General features: G+C 36.6%; 1 protein-coding gene across 6 annotated transcripts in view; it reads right to left on the bottom strand.

Annotated features, from left to right (window-relative positions):
* Positions 1–17,210, bottom strand: part of LOC6506049 (phosphatidylinositol 5-phosphate 4-kinase type-2 alpha) — a 36,112-nt gene extending 18,902 nt beyond the window's left edge. Inside the window, exons 1-9 of one of the 6 annotated variants that reach the window (XM_014904243.3) lie at positions 17,032–17,203; positions 16,932–16,939; positions 16,641–16,795; positions 16,476–16,573; positions 14,516–14,765; positions 14,332–14,462; positions 14,115–14,283; positions 13,898–14,049; positions 13,571–13,665 (exon numbers count right to left, since the gene is read on the bottom strand). In XM_014904243.3, coding sequence (XP_014759729.1) covers positions 13,571–13,665; positions 13,898–14,049; positions 14,115–14,283; positions 14,332–14,462; positions 14,516–14,765; positions 16,476–16,573; positions 16,641–16,778 — 1,033 coding nt within the window. In that variant the 5' untranslated portion in view covers positions 16,779–16,795; positions 16,932–16,939; positions 17,032–17,203. Of the gene's footprint in view, positions 1–13,570; positions 13,666–13,897; positions 14,050–14,114; positions 14,284–14,331; positions 14,463–14,515; positions 14,766–16,475; positions 16,574–16,640; positions 16,851–16,931 lie in introns of all 6 variants that reach the window. The other 5 variants (XM_032455777.2, XM_014904242.3, XM_001966600.4 and 2 more) reach the window with 5 other exon arrangements.
* Positions 17,211–17,981: the final 771 nt, after the last annotated feature.

Genomic DNA, 17,981 nt, shown 5'->3' on the forward strand with positions numbered 1-17,981 from the left:
ACATATGCCCAACACGATCCGTTCAGGGTACTATGTTCGGACTAAAATGGTCTCTACCACATCTTGTCACTTTGCTCTACTAACAATCTTAAATCGCTTATATTAACCGCCTTATCTGTGCAACACTCTTCCCCGTAATATCTTTCTCCTAATCCTCGCTTATCTATCTCGGATCTATTCCCGAGCCGTACGTTACGCTTCAGCGTCCCTCGGTCGGTTGGACGGAAGGTGGGCTGTACGTAAGCAGTGGGAACCGCGCAAAAAAAAAAAAAAAAAAAATTTTAATTCTATAGCTGTCATATAAGTGATTGGTCGGAAATAGCAAACCTTTAGTGTTTTTTAAGGTAGAAGGTTCGGACTATGTAGATTCCAACAACACAGTGCACTTGCATTGACCAATTAGGAGCAAAGACATGGACTTCAGTTATCATACAGCATCAACATCAGCTACCAATGACATATAGGGACGCCAGCAGCAGCAGAGGAACACATAGGGTTAGTTATTAATCATAAGAATCATAATTGTTCAAAATCTAAACTCACATAAATAAAACGTAAAAACATTTATTTTTTTTTTTTAACGAATATTAAAGGGCCTGGTCAACACTGCGAAAGGATACAAGTTCCGATTCTCGTTCAGATAGTTCAGAAAAAATCCCGACGTTCGGCTAATATTCGTTATAAAGAAAAACGCCAAACATCGCGATTCGGAAGTGTAAAAGTTCCATAAAAAACGCTACAACGCACTCTCAAGAGAGAACCTAGTGGAGGACCAGGCAATTTTATCGCCGTGATCCCTACATTACCCGTTCAGAGGGCCAGTCAAGGGAAATCGCTGCAGAGTGGGACAAAATGAATCAGCCAAGCCTATCGTCACGTCAGCACGCCGAAATGATTTTAATTATTAAAAAAAATTGTTAACTAAAAACTTATAAGAAAACAAACAAGGAAATTTAAAATAAAATTTGATCCTAAAACACGAACTACAAATTTAGAACTCGAACTCATATTAAAAGACAAACCTTCCCAGAAAAAACTTTTAAAGATCCTTGAATTTTTAGAAGAAATTTATGCTTATTAATTTTTAAGAAATCTCAAGCAAAATCAACAAATTAATAAGCGGAGCAGTTAAGGTTGTGCCATTTCCGATCTTTCAGTTATATGGCGGCTACAGAATATAGACGGCCGATCCCTATGAAATATTTTATCTGAGATATATTGGTCAAATATAACATGTGTGGAAATTCCCAACCTTTTAACTTATAAAAACACCAAAGTTATGGCATTTCCGATCAATCAGTTATATGGCCGTTACAGGATATAGTCGACCGTTTCCGTTCCGACTTATATACTGCCTGCAAGCACAATAAGGATGTGTGCAGGCTCATATCGATTCAAGACTTTATATAAGACCTTGTTTGTTATATACACAGCTGGCCAAAATAATAAGTACACGCTCATAAGATTTCTTCTATGTCACGTAAATCTTTTTTGATAACCGTAACGAACCAATTCTAATTTCTTTTAGTTTTCTGGCATAATGTTGATTATAAAAATACTTAACATAAGAATATTTCACGAAATCTGTAGAATTTATTGTCGATTAAACCTAAAAAACATAAAAAAGGGTTGGTCAAAAAAATAAGTACAGCAATTCTTCAAAGCCTCTAACTTAAAAATAAAAAACATTTTCTCAATTTTTTTCTTTTTATAGTAATTGTTGAGCTATCAGCGTTTTGATAGCGGCCAGGTTCAATTTTACAAATCAATTTATTATGGGTCAATTTAACCCCAAAACAAATTCCGCGGCCGGTCCAAAACAATGCCGAATTACAAGTCTAAAACCTAAGAGCATGCGCAGAAGCTCCACCAAAGCTCCCAAACTGCATGCGCTACAAAAGAACAACAAAGCGCATGCGAATCTGGGAGAAACAAAGAATATGGAGCAGCTGATAACGGGCAATTAGTGGACCGCTGCGGCTGGTTACACTGAAAGAATAAAAATAGAAATAATTATGATTTTTGATGCTGGCACAAGTCCCAACAGTAATCTTATGCTAATACCCAGTATATCCCCCCATATTTTGTATAACTTCTGTTATCCGTTTCGGCATGCTGGGCATTTAATTTATGGCACGTCTCCAAACAACTCTCGTACCTTGTCTTTGCTGCAATTCTTCTATATTTTGAAATGTGTTTGTGCCAATCCGACGATTAAGCTCTCCCCATAGGTTTTCTATTGGGTTTAAGTCTTCAGTTTTACTTGGCCACTTCATAATGTCCACCTTGTTTTCGGTGAACTACGCCTTGACCAGTTTTGATGTGTGTTTTGGGTCGTTGTCCTGTAGAAAGACCCAACTCAAGGGCATGTCTTCCTCAGCATTATGTCAGACAATATATTCGATCCGATGAATCGGGACGACTCCATGCAAAGAAAAACAGTCCCAAATCATAATGTTTCCGCTTCCATGTTTAACGGTCTATTTCGAGTACCGGGCGTCGAATTCTTTGCCTTTGGGTCGTCGTACATTCTTTCTGGAGTCGTTACCAAATAAATTTATTTTTGTTTCGTCGCTCCATAGGACATTATTCCACTTTTTGGAACCCTCTGTTCCAGATCATGCCAAATGATTTTGGGCTAACTGTTTCCTCATCTTTAAATTATTCCCTCGAAGGAGAGTAACTTTTCTGGCTATGCGTCCTTGTAAGCCAGCATTAGTAAGTCTTCGACGAACTGATCTAGACGATATTTCATGGTCAATATGCGCAGCAATGGATGAGCAGTAAAAATTTAGGATTCGGGTGTCGGTCGTTTGACAGGATTTCTTCTTCCGACCTCGAGTTTCGAATTGAACCTTGAATTTTAGGGCATTCTGGACCAAACATAATGACTGCCCAAGTCTTTTAGCGATTTCCCGAAGATTTTATCCTTCCTTTTGCAGAATTAAAGCAATTTTTCTTTTTTCTGTAGTACAATTCTTTTTTTTGCCCAACTATAGAATTTTTTTCCCCTGGGAATACTTAAATATGCTAGGAAATAATAAAAACCAACATATCTTAACTCGAATCTAGCTTTAATCCTTTAAAATTTATCAATTACACAGGTGTACTTATTATTTTGACCAGACCAAAATCGCCCACCCATCAGAAAATTAAGCTTAGTATTGAATACACGAGGTTCCCATATTTCATTCTTGTTTTAGAAATTGTGTAACATTGTAACTTATCAATATAAAAAAAATGGCGGGTGTGCATTGCATAAAAATCGAGTTATATCGAAACAAATAAACACTATATCTGTGTACTTATTATTTTGGCCAGCTGTGTATATCGATTCACCTTATAGGGTCGGAGATGTCTCCTTCACTGCGTTGCACACTTTTGACCAAAATTATAATACCTTCTGCAAGGGTATTGTTGGCACCTAGTGCCAAGACCCATTAACCTATATTAACACCTAGTAATCTGATCGAATCAATGTTCATCAGCATGTCGCAATAAGCTATGATCAGACCCACTAACTTACCTAGCATAAAACAATATCCAACCTAATAACCCAGCACGGCGCCAGAAGCCGAAATCAGCAGTATCAGCGGGAAGAATGACCGACTGACCGAAGCAAGCAAAGCCAGTTAGCTAAGCCAAAATGCATGATCAAGCAATAGAGGTGGGTGACATTGGCTTTTACATTGGGGGAACACGTCCATAACATCGACCTACCCTTGACTTAGTATATGTATATTTTAGTATCTTATATAAGAAATGTTCTTCTAAAATAAAGAGAGTTGCGAAATCAGAGTAAATCCTCTTGTTACTCAGTGTTTGCAGTACGGCACTTAAAAATAACCTACTTCGAGTGATCCTGTGTAAAACAGTTCACAAGTTAGGACTCTAAAAAAAGCTATCTACTTCGCGTGGCTCCAGCGTAAACGGACCAATCTACTTTGAGTGTTGCTCCCGTGAAACGGACCACAAGAGGAAGCCGCGGTATCCAATCTTCTTCGAGTGTTGCTCCCGTGAAACGGACCACAAGTAGGACCGGCCGATAAGGAATCAGCCTAACCACCATACCACCGGTACTTGAGGAGAACCAGCCCAGGACTTCAAGTATCCCTAATCAACTCCAGCCTGATCACAGCAAGCACCTGGTCAACCCGATCAGTCTCTTGCAGAATCCAGGTACATTTAGTCAGAACTTTTATACGTTCTTTGACTACGACTCCGGGACCTACCGTTATGCCCGCAAGTTCAAGTTCAACGTAGTGGCCGCACAACGCTCTACGGACGAACAGGTATAAAGATTAAGAAAAAGTCGTCTGACATCTGACCTATAAACCACCCTCATAAGACCCATTTACAATCATCCAATAAAAATTTCATCCAATTAACTTGATAGATAGGGTGGAAAACCTGCCAGGACCTTCATCCTCTGTTAGGTCGAGGGCGAAAGTGCTAACGGAAAAGGACCTAAAAGAGCAAATTATGGTCATACTTCAAGTGAACTTAGCTGGCTTGGTTCAGGGGTTAGGGTGCTTTATCGGCAAAAAATGGACTGTTTTCAATCATTTTTTTTATATAAGGAATGAACAATTTTATTAAAACTTTCAAGTTTGTTAAATATACATATTTGAAGAAGAATTTCTGAAATTTTCAGAAAGAAATATTTAACAGTCAGCCACTGAGGTGTAATTTCTGGTGACCCCTCGGAAAAAAGGTGCTTTCGCGTTGACAGCACAATTCCTTACAGAATCATCCGAAATGAAAAGACCAAATATTTTCTTTTAGTACAGACTAAAAACTAGAACTTCTAAAACTAGAAACTGAACGAAGGAAAAAAAAAAGTGAAAATTGGATTTTTGGGACACCTTTTTGCAAAAGAATTCAAATTTTGTTGAAATTTGTATAACATTTTTTTTTTAAATAGTTTTTATCAACGAAAAAAAATCCTTCGTTCAAGTTCTAGAGAATCAAATCTCAAAGGCCTGTGTAAAATTTGATCAAAATCGGTTGAGTAGTTCCCCAGAAATCTTGTCAACCGACTTTAAAAACATAGTTTAAATTTTGCGCTCTGCCTATAACTGACCTCGAACGTATAACTGACCTCGAACGTATAACTGACCTCGAACGTATAACTGACCTCGAACGTATAACTGACCTCGAGCCTTTTCAAGGCTTTATCTCCGAAACTTTTATTCAAATCGACTTGTAAATTAAGAAGAATATTCTCGAGATTCTGTTGAAAATTATGTGACAAAAAAAATCAATTTTTTTAAGCTGCCAAAACCACCTAACCCCGTAAGGAAATCCTTAATCCAAAAAAAGACTTTTCAAACTTTTAAGATCAAATAATTAAAAGAAAATTAGCTCACAACATTGGCGAGTTAGATAAATTATCAGACATAGTGCGGACACTTAGAGACTTTTCTGGGAACAAGATCGAAATTTATGACAACAAAATTAGCATGGCATAATATAAGTAATTACGAAAAAAATTAAAGTGTCTGACTTTAAAATATCAGTTGTATGAGCCAAAGCAGCAACTCGATTGTTGAATTCTATCAACAACTTTTTCTGATTTTAAACCAAATTTGGAATCTTGAAACATCTTAGGAAACTATACAGGCCCTAACAGCACTGTGCACAGAGAAACCACTATATGAAGAGGTACCCGCCTCAAGTCTTACCCCGAATGACCAAACAAAATTTTCAACCAAACCTGTTCTACAATCCAAGCCAAGTACAGAAACCCACAATCCCACCAAAAACATTTGAAACAACCCGGTCCATCCCACCCCACCAAATTCATACAAACCAATCAGGTGCGCTAGCTACCTTCAGCCCCAATCCACCTCCCAGACCACAGCAAAAGCCAATACCCAAGGATGTACATTCACGACTGGTTAACTACATGAATAGACCCCATGATAACAATTTCGCAGGGAAACGATCACTATGCAACTTAAAAATTCAGAGGAGGATGAGGAACAAGAATATTTTCGAACTACGGAAAAAAAGGATTAAATGAGCTTGAGGGAGAAGCTTCACGACAGACTGAATTCTATCAATAAGAATCCATAGATATGTAAGAATTAAATTTTTTAGAAAAAAAACGATTCCTTATTGCTCCAGTTTAAGGAAACTAACAAAATTGTACAGTAAACTTAGCACTCCCTAACATTCGCGATAATTCATTAAAAAAAAATATTTTATTGAGAACACTGAAGACATTCCGCGGAATTTAAAATTAGAAAATAAACAACACCAAGTGAAGAAATATCTCCGATAAAGAATTAACCATTGTGGGAAAGCTATTGGTCAGCATTCAAATCATGACGAAATTAAGTGGTTACATGGGTTTCGCGGTTTCAAAATATCAAAAAAATTGTTTTTGTCTTATTGAATTTTATAACATCTCTAGAATATTTTCCTAAATGGTATACTACATCCGACCAATAGTTTCTGAAATAAAGCCTTGAAAAGTTGAACGCTCGAGGTCAAATATAGGCAGAGTGCAAACCTTTAAACGCGTTTTTCTCAAAACTATGTTTTCAAAGTCGGTTGTCAAGATTTCTCACAAACTATTTAATCATTGAAAATTTACCCAGGTCTTCGAGATATAATTTACAAGAAATTAACCGAAATTAACCAAAGAAGACAAGTTTTCATCGAAATTTGAATTTTTGTATAAAAACGTCTGGCAAATCATTTGCACCAGCGATGAATTCTTTAAAACATTAGGCTTGATGTCTCCCTATAAAATTATAATTATATTTAAATCCGCCGACTTTCTGGCCATGGCAGGTAGTCAATCTTTGAATCATTGTCCTGCTCAAATATCCATTTTAAGGGCACCTCCCCCTTAGTATACGACAGCAATAGGCAAAAGCATTTCGAATTTATGTATAAACCGTGAACCCAGAGTCGGTCAAAGGATTAAGATTCATGACGATGAATATGGTTTTTGGGCGTTAAAAGTTATTTAACAACAAATTTTATGAACAAGAAAGTAGGCATATTTGACTGTACGATGAACAACTTGTGTATTTTTTTTAAATATTCAGTTAATATTTTTGGGGTCAATAAGTCGCCACCGGGAATCGTTTTGGTTTTAGCTCCCTGATGACTCTTTCGATTTCGTTCGACGGAGGTGTAGTTGGAAAAGGGAAGTTGGGCCCTATTGGCATACGGGTTAGTATGTGAGCTGAGCTTATGCTTGATCTGAATGTTGCGATGCATTTGGTCCAGGTGTTCGGGACCGTTTTCGAACTTGCAGTCGTTGAAATCGCGATATTGGCCGTTTCTGTCGTTTTTATCGACGGTAGGGGAGGGGGTATTATACTTTGAACTCCGTGACGAGGAGTCGGACTGAGCAAAGCAGGGGAGCAAGACCGTGTCCTTTGGATATCAATAGCTAGTAGAGCCGAGTTTCTTTTTATCGACAATTATTTTACTTTTGTATTTCATGTTGAAAAGTAAGAGTAGAATCCCATTCTTTAGTTTATTAAGCTTCTAAGCTCATTGTTCGTCGCTCATCGGGCTATTTGGAATAGCAAAAATTTTTTTTTAAGTTTTAAACATGTCACTTTTACTTTAAGATCAAATTTTTTTTTGGTTTATAAATAAATTTTTGGTTTAAAATAGAATTTAGGGTGAGGGTAACTTTTAATTGAAGAATGAAAAGAAACAAACAAACTAACAATTAATATTTCTATCAGGAAATATATATTTATATTATATAATATTTCCGTAAAAATAAAAATATAATATTTTCCATAAAAATAGTTCAGCTAACTTAAAATACATACAATAGAACAAAAAATAGCATTGAAAAAAATTTTGTTAAAAACAAACAAAATAATAACTTGATAGTTTTAAAATTAATAAATAACAAGAAAGGAAAGCTAACTTCGGGCAGAGCCGAAGTTTATATACCCTTGCAGTTGAGTCGCAGTCCGCTAGGTGGCGCCACGCATCTTATATAATTAGATATATAGCGGATCGTATATAGTCGGCCGATCCTTATGAAATTCAACAAAACAGATTGTTTTTTCCAAAATAGAATCAGTACCAAATCCCATCTTTCTAACTTAAAAAACAACAAATTCGATCGTTCGATCGAATTTCGATCGTTCTATGACAGCTATAGGATATAGTCGGCCGATCCTTATGAAATTTTGTACACAAGATATTTTAGTCAAATATAACATGTGTGGAAAGTCTCAACCCTCCAACTTAAAAAACACCAAAGTTATGGCATTTCCGATCAATCAGTTATATGGCAGCTATAGGATATAGTCGACAGATCCCGGCCGTTCCGACTTATATACTGCCTGCAAAGGAAAGAAGGGTGTGTGCAAAGTTTCACTCGATAGCTTTAAAACTGAGAGACTAGTTTGCTTAGAAACAGACAGACGGACATGCTCATATCGACTCAGGAGGTGATCCTGATCAAGAATATATATACTTTATAGGGTCGGAGATGTCTCCTTCACTGCGTTGCACACTTTTGACCAAAATTATAATACCCTCTGCAAGGGTATAAAAATATTAAAATATTGCAATTCATAGATCCGTATCGCTTCGCGTGTGCAGTGATATATTTGGAGGTAAAATAATAATTTTATAAATTTTTCTTCCAAACATAGCCCTGCTCTTCTTCTTCATCTCTTACGGTGTTGCTTCTATTCTATTGCTCCTATTTCTCGCTCAATAGAGATTTTTATCTCTATTCTTTGCATTTTACTAACTCGCACTAACTGCTCTCCTCAATCTCCCCCTTTCGTTTCCCTGGTACAGTGGTACAAGGTTCATCAATATTATTAATAAATTAATTATTGAAATTTTAATAATTTTTAATAAATTGATTATTTTAATTTTTATTAATTATGGAATTTAAATTGGTCTGTGCATTGAAGTCTTGCAATAAGACAATCTCGTCTTCCCAGCCTAGCATCCATTGCTGGCTCTGTGAAAACGTTTTACACGCTAAGTGTGCCGGGTTCACGGCCTTAGTTTCGGATGCAATCTCGCGTAGGTCTGGTCTCCACTTTTGCTGTGACGGTTGTCGTGCTGTTCAGGACGGAATGAGATCGTTCAGACTAAAAGCGGATTCAAGGAGTTGATTAGTGGTTTTCGAAAAATCAATGACCAACTCTGTGCGCTCGATACACAGTTTAGTAGTCTTCCTCTTCCTCTTTTAGTGATGCGCTTGCGGCGAATAATCTTCAGCCTGCTCAGCCGACAACTATGCAGCCGCTTATATCTCTGGCCACCCCAAGGGCCGGACCTGAGAAAAATTGGGCTTCCGAATATCTCAGGATTAATGAGCAATTGTCCCATATGTCCTCTGTGGCATCGCTTCAAGTGATCCCAGACCCAATAATTCAAACCCCTGTAACAGTCACCAAACAGGGCAATCAACCGTCCGGACCCCCGGTACGTACTGATGCCGCTGTACTAGTTGCGGCGGCACCAAAACCCTTGCAGGTGATCCCACCATCGAAACATATTTTTGTTTCCCGGCTTGCCCCTGATACTTCTGAGATTGATATCTCGGCTTACATCAAAGCCAAAACAAAAGTCGACATAAAGGTGGTGGACATTACAAAATTTAAATATTCATACACCAGGCACATGTCATCTTTCAAAATATGTGTGCCCTTGCAGATGTTCAAGACGAATTGTTCCGCCAGCTTTTGGCCCGAGAATATTTTCGTCCAAGAACATCAGCCAAGTACGGTGCAAAAAAAAAAAACCAAACCTGTGGGTGTAAAACTCCCACATGTTACGGCCACTGACCAACCTTCCACTTCATCTTCCTCTGTTTTAAAAAACTAATGTCTTCTCTAACACTTACCTATCAGAATACAAGAGGGTTGCGTAGTAAACTTCCCAAATTGTATTCTGATAGTTCTTTCTTTGCATCTCACATTATTGTATTTACAGAAACTTGGTTAAAGCCGGAGATCTTAAGCTCCGAAGTTTTTCCTAGTAGGTACACCACTTTTAGATGTGATAGAACTCTGCGAAGAGGAGGATGAGTGTTAATCTCTGTAGACTTCAAACTCGCTTCTGAAGAGGTAAAATCACAAGAGTTTGGTGACATTGAATTCCTTTGCATCAAAATCACTTTGTCCGATCAATCTTTGTATGTTACCTGTTCTTACATACCACCTTCGTCCGAACCGCCAACAGGTTTTCGATCGTCTGTCTGATGGTGATCAGCTGATAGCTCTGGGTGACTTTAATATCCCAGAACTTATATGGTCAAATGTTGAAAATTCACCGTCTTTACAGCTTAACTCCCACCACGACCCTGTGGGCATGTTTGACATGTCACTCGGGCAAATTAACCACGTTAGAAATTCTTTAGGTCGGCTGCTGGACTTATGTTTCGTTTCTGATCCTGATGGAATTACTCTTTCCAGAACTTTACCCCTTTCTGACCCTGAGGATCCATATCATCCCACTCTTGATCTTTCAATTGAAAACAACAGCTTAATTGACCTTAAGTCTACACTAAAATCTCATAAAGTTTGTTTCTTTCGTAAGGCTGACTTTATGAAATTAAATAAGTTAATTTCGGAATTTTATTGGTCTGATTTACTGCCATGCGATGATATAAACTTAGCATTACAAAAATTTTATTTCACTGTAAACTCATTTTTTGACGTTTGTGTGCCGTGAAAATATCCGTCCGCTTCAACGAATCCGCCTTGGTATACGAGGCATCTTAACAACTTAAAGAGCAGTATGAGTAGACTTTTGAATAAACATAGATTATCTGGCTCAGCCAGCCAGACTGGCTGTACAGTTAGTTATTCTAGATACTTAGTAGCTCGGTCCAATTTCACCGTGCATATAGCAGAATGTTATAGGAGTTACATTCGCCGCTGCAGGATTCAGTTTACTCAGGATCCGAAGCAGTTTTATAACTTTGTAAACACTAAGCGTAAACATGTATCTTTTCCCCCACTGCTTACGTTTGAGAACTCTTATGCGAATACTGATCAGGCAATGGCCGATCTCTTGGCACAGTTTTTTCCAACTACCTATTCACCTAGCAGCAGTTTAGCTCAGCCTTACACTTATAATATCAAATCAGCCAACCTTATATTTTGCCCATCTTTTCATCAAAGTGGTGTGTTATCGGATCTTCTTAAGGTTAAGCCCGTGTATTCGCCAGGCCCTGATGGAGTACCAGGCTGTGTTTTGAAGTACTGCGCCGAGGCACTGTGCAAACCGCTTGTTAAACTCTTTAATCTATCGCTGGAAACTTCGATCTTTCCCCTTATGTGGAAGGAATCCTTCATTATTCCGCTGCATAAAAAAGGGAAAAAATCCGACGCTGCAAATTATAGAGGCAACTCTAAATTGTCAGCAATTCCAAAGCTTTTTGAACAACTTATCACTCCACATTTGCAACACCTATGTAGTTCAATAATAACTCCGTGCCAGCATGGCTTCATGAAGCGCCGCTCCACCACTACTAACTTATTGGAGCTAACATCTTTTATCACGGATGGCTTCCGGAATGGCTTACAAACAGACGTCATATACACTGATTTCAGTAAAGCATTTGACTCTGTTAACCATTCGCTTCTTATAAGTAAACTCAGTCCTTTGGGATTCCCAACTGATCTTCTTATGTGGATTTCGAGCTCCTTATCAGGGAGAACCCAACGTGTTTTCTTTAAAGATGTTACCTCGCGTTTAGTCCGCGCCACATTAGGGGTGCCCCAAGAAAGCCATCTTGGACCCCTACTTTTTACTCTGTTTATTAACGACTTGCCTTAACTAATTCACTTATACTTATGTACGCTGATGACGTTAAGCTATGCCTTCAGTATAAATTCACTAGCGCCCAGTCTAGACTTCAATCCGATTTGGATAAACTTCAAAATTGGTGTTTAGCAAATAACCTAAAGCTTAATGGATCGAAATGTAAACTTATGTCTTTTTACCGATCTAGTCCTCACCAGGCTTTCTCTATGGGAACGCCTTAGAACGATTAACTCAGGTTAACGATCTAGGTGTCCTATTAGATTTGAAACTTAAATTTACCGACCATATATCTACCATGGTTAATAAAGCTATGGGTGTGCTTGGTTTTATTAAAAGATGGTCAAAAGAATTTAATGACCCGTACATAACTAAAACGTTATATACATCACTGGTCCGTCCGATTCTTGAGTATGGATCGTGTGTCTGGAGTCCTCAATATGGAGTACACCAAGATCACATTGAATCTATACAAAAAAACTTCCTTACTTTTGCGCTTAGGGGACTTAATTGGGATGCAAATCTTTACCTCCCTTCTTATCATAGTAGACTTTTACTAATCAACTTACCATCATTAACAAATCGTAGAACGATGCTGGGTGTCATGTTTCTATACAATCTTATTTATGGAAATATAGACAGCCAGCCTTTACTAACACGTTTAAATTTTAACGTTCCTAGTAGAAGGACTAGAAACTTTCGTCCTCTACTCCTCAGCCATTGTAGTTCGACATATGCCCAACACGATCCGTTCAGGGTATTATGTTCGGACTACAATGGTCTCTACCACATCTTGTCACCTTGCTCTACTAACAATCTTAAATCGCTTATATTAACCGCCTTATCTGTGCAACACTCTTCCTCGTGATATCTTTCTCCTACTTTTCGCTTAACTATCTCGGATCTATTCCCGCGATTCGAGCCGTACGTCACGCGGCAGCGTGCCTCGGTCGGTTGGACGGGAGGTGGGCTATACGTATGCAGTGGGAACTGCGCAAAAAAAAATAGGATATAGTCGACCGATCCCGGCCGTTCCGACTTATATACTGGCTGCAAACAAAAGAAGGATGTGTGCAAAAGTTTCAAATCGATAGCTTTAAAACTGAGAGACTAGTTTGCGTAGAAACGGACAGACGGACATGCTCATATCGACTCAGGAGGTGATACTGATCAGGAATATATATTTTTTATAGGGTCGGAGATGTCTCCTCCGTTGCACACTTTTGACCAAAATTATAATACCCTCTGCAAGGGTATGAAAAACCATATTCAAGCGTGTGCATAGCGAAATACAAAAGGAGCGACCATATACTGAGCGAGTGTGTATTTTATTTATCTTTAATAAAAAAATTCGAATGAGCACTAATATAGTTCCTTCGTAAATTATAGTTTTTCTAGCAACCGTTCTGAAGCAATTTAAGCAATACCCTTCCACATAGCTGCCATATAATTTATTGATGTCCACATTACATACCACAACTTTGGTGTTTTTATACGCATGCAGAGGGTATTATAATTTTGGTCAAAAGTGTGCAACGCAGTGAAGGAGACATCTCCGACCCTATAAAGTATATATATTCTTGATCAGGATCACCTCCTGAGTCGATATAAGCATGACACCCAATCCTTTAAGCCTACACATAAGCGCTTTAAGAACATGAGTTTCTTTGGTGTTACTCCTTTAACCAGATATACTTATAGAACATATTTATGAAATAAAGTCAAAGTTTGTTTCTTTTCGAACTATAAAATATATAAATTTTTAAGTTACTTAATTTTTTTAATTTACCTTCAATACTTGGAATGGCATATATATCAACTTCATAAACAACTTCTTTATATTGAGCACCTCTTGGAGAATCTGGAGGAGTGTTATAAGTCCAGCTACAAAAAAAAAAAATATATATATACATACAATATTAAAAAATTAAGAATCTTTTTTATTCCAGTTACAAATTAACAGGAATAGCGTAAAAACAGAGGGGTAATACCGTATATGCATTGCATATTATGCAATATACAGACTCTTGGACAAAAGCTCGCTATATATACTCCCAAAATGATTATCATCATTAATCAATCAAACTAAAATAAAAAAAGTAAATATTATATTTACCGTTCACCACTGTCGCACTCTTCACTTTCACTATTTTCGCTACGACCAGCTGCTTGGTTATGATCTCCTTGTAAAGCTTCCTCTTCAGCACGAACAGAGTCGTGCACTCCAACCAACAAAGAATAGTCCATGATATGCAGCTTAGTAAGAAGCTAAATATAAATAATTACATTCATGTATGCAGTTGACCTAATAAATTTTTTTCTAGCATTCTTACATCTACATCATTGCTTAGAGTTTTCATAAGTTTATCTTTAGCTTCTTCACCAATTTCTAGTTTTATTCTTTGCTTTATAAAATCATTATCCTTTAAAGTGGGTAGATGTTTTTCAAGTTCTTTCTCAGATGCTTCTCGATCAACAGTGCTGCCTTTTAAATCAAATTTTCTGTAAAAGAAATTATTACTATATATATTTATGTGTATGGTTCCATACTTGTGAATTGTTAAGTGTGAACTGAAAACATTCCGCGTGACAACAAAATAATATTGAACGCTTTCCACAGTGATACGGTACATTCCCAAATATTGAGGTAAAAGAGTTTTACCATGTCTCTCAACAACATACTAGAAAAAATATATAAAAAATGTATTTCTGGCAAATATATAATTTTACTTACGGGATGATATTGCTTTAAAAAAGCGTGCATACGTTCAATTTCTTCAGATGTTAAACTTTTTATTATAAAAAATTTATCATAGCTCTGATAGAACTGTGCTCCTGACTTTCCAGAAGAGTCGATTTTAATAGGTTGTGAACGTGTCAATGATTCGCGGAAATCCACATCATCAACTCCAAATCTTTCGCGCAAGTTTCGAAAAACTAAGGGGCAATACTCTTTTACTTTAAAATGTGACGGCATATTTTCCCTTATAAAAATACAAACAAAAAAAATTTAAGTTTTTGGATGGTACGTATGCATATATACCCTTGCAGATTCTAATAAGTCTATAATAATTTCAAAACTGATTCTCTTCAAGAATTAAATACTAGTTTAATTAGGAAACTGTAAATAACACCTATCTTTTAATTATTATAAATATATTTTATATTATCGCTAAACCTTTTCGTTATAAAAAGGCGGAGTGTAATTTTATAAATTTTTAAAGCTTTCTGACCGGACACATTTATGAGATCCAGGCAACTGAGTTTCTCTGATTATGCTACAAATAAAAGCAACAAACTGAAATATATTAATTCAGTAGGAGATGCTATATACATTTTCATTGGCTTTAAAATAAAAATGTCCTTTCCCGCAAATATAAAATACCTTCTGCAAGGGTAGACTTGTTATATACGTAAATTTTTGGTTTTTATACCCATGCAGAGAGTATTATAATGTTGGTAGAAAGTGTGCAACGCCGTGAAGGAGAAATTTCAGACCCTACCTCCTGAGTCGATATAAGCATGTCCGTCTGTCCGTTTCTACGATAATTAGTCTCACAGTTTTAAAGCCATCGACTTCAAACTTTGCACACATAATTCGTTCCTTTGCACGCAGTGAATAAATACGTAGGAAGTGTCGAATATATCCTATATCTGCTATATACATTTTTATACCCTTGCAGAGGGTATTATAATTTTGGTCAAAAGTGTGCAACGCAGTGAAGGAGACATCTCCGACCCTATAAAGTATATATATTCTTGATCAGGATCACCTCCTGAGTCGATATGAGCATGTCCGTCTGTCCGTCTGTCTGTCTGTCGGTTTCTACGCAAACTAGTCTCTCAGTTTTGGAGCTATCGAGTTGAAACTTTGCACACATCTTTTTTTTCCCTGCAGGTAGTATATAAGTCGGAACGGCCGGGATCGGTCGACTATATCCTATAGCTGCCATATACCTGATTGATCGGAAATGCCATAACTTTGGTGTTTTTTAAGTTAGAGGGTTGGGACTTTATGCACATGTTATATTTGACCAAAATATCTTATGTACAAAATTTCATAAGGATCGGCCGACTATATCCTATAGCTGTCATAGAACGATCGGAATTGGCATAACTTTGGTGTTTTTTAAGTTAGAAAGATGGGACTTGGTACAGATTACTCTTTCAGCAAAATAATTCAATATTACAAATTTCATAAGGATCGGCCAACTATATACGATACGCTATATATTTAATAATATAAGATGCGTGGCGCCACCTAGCGGACTGCGACTCAACTGCAAGGGTATATCAACTTCGGCTCCGCCCAAAGATAGCTTTCCTTTCTAGTTTTTAAGTATTTTTTTTTAGTTAGATGGATGAGACTTTCAACGGATTATTGGCAAACTAATTCGACTTACTAAATTTTATAAGGATCGACCCGACTATATGCTTTGCTGTTATATAACTGAATGATCGGAAATGACACAACCTCGCTTTTTGAAAAGACGCTTGGGGCTGTTGCCGACATTTTTATTAGAAAATAGATTTGATAGTAAAATTCTCATAGGAATCCGCCAACTATGTACATACGATCCGATATATATTTAATAATGTAAGCACCTACTCAATTGCAAGGGTATATTAACTTCGGATCCGCCCGAAGTTAGCTTTCCTTATTTGTTAATTAAAATACATAGCATGGTCCATACTTGTTAAACAAGTGATTATCAACTTTAATCTTGGAATAAGCACGAAAGTCGTCTGGCAGCAGCATTACAGGTATATTTACATGGCTTAGCTCATTAATCTGAAATTGAAAAAAAAAATTACGCTAGTTGCATGCCAAAAGGGTACACACACACATATGTACTCACAGTGTGATTAATTCCCCACATAAAAACGCTTAGAATCGGTTCATTAGCTCTAAATAGTTTTACTTTTTGATGTTTAACTCTAAAATGTTTCTTTTTTAATATGCGTGGCTGAGAAGTAGATGAAATCTTTTTGTCCATGGTTTTGCTGTGTACGTCTTGAAAAACAATATGCACATATGCATGTACATCAAAATTTGATTTCTAATTAAACTTTAAAACCCAATCACAATCATAGCAAATAAATTAATATAGATTTATTTTAAATAAATTTGGATAACAAAAATATTTTACCTGAATACCTGTAAAAAATGTTTGTTTACGTAAAAACAAAAAAGGAAAAGTTTATCGTTACAGTTTATTTCCGTGAATATTGTTATTATTTCGTACATACGATGAGGTTAACGACTGTTTGAGTTATAATGCATAGGTTTGATAAGTTATTCTTGCAAAAATTACAAATTTTCATAAATTTTTGCGATTATATACATAGATAAATCCAAATATATTTGTCTAAAGTGTGGCCAGGAGATTTTTAAAATTCTACACATTATTTCAGTTCAAAGAAATATCGATATTTTATAAATTTCATGCTACCCTAATATTTTCTTTCTCGGATTTACCAACCTTTATTCAGATGATTTTAACATTTTCTTCGATTGATTTGCAGCACCCGACATTATTTTTGACATTTCTTGAGTTGATGAGTTGAAATTTTGGAAAAACTTGAAACCAATTCAATTATTTTAATAGAACTGCATAACAGAGAATTTTGCAAATGAATCCAAATTTAGTCTAGAACAGTCGTATAAAAGACCCAAATTAATATAAGAATCATATAAACAAAAATAAATTAATATGACACGAAAAGCTTAAAATGCAAGCTTTACATAGATACCATAGAAACTAAAATTACACAGGACAATATAATCACTGTAAACGGCGGTCCACGAGGTGTCGAACTGCATGCCGTGGCGTGCGCGAGGAGATTCTATATACAGCCGAGAGATAACAAATTTTATTTTTTTCGTCCAAACATTTTCCAAAAGTCGTTTGGTGTGGGAGAAATTAGGGTGAAAGTAAAAATCTTTTTAATCACTAAAGTGGAGCTGGTGGACACGTTTTAGTGCTCAGATAGAATATTTTTATATATTCGCATTCGAGAGCTAAACCAATCCTAAGAGAGCTAATCCAATTGGTACCTCAATCGACCCGATCTGACATTTTTTTGATAAGTTATTCAAGAAATTCGATTTTTACAGCTTTTTCAAAATGAAGCCAGTGTGTCTATTTGTCTGGTTGCCGGTTTGCACTATTTTTTTCTTGGCAATCCTGAAAAAAATT

Source organism: Drosophila ananassae (genome assembly GCF_017639315.1).
Source record: "Drosophila ananassae strain 14024-0371.13 chromosome 4 unlocalized genomic scaffold, ASM1763931v2 tig00000061, whole genome shotgun sequence".
NCBI lineage: Eukaryota > Metazoa > Arthropoda > Insecta > Diptera > Drosophilidae > Drosophila > Drosophila ananassae.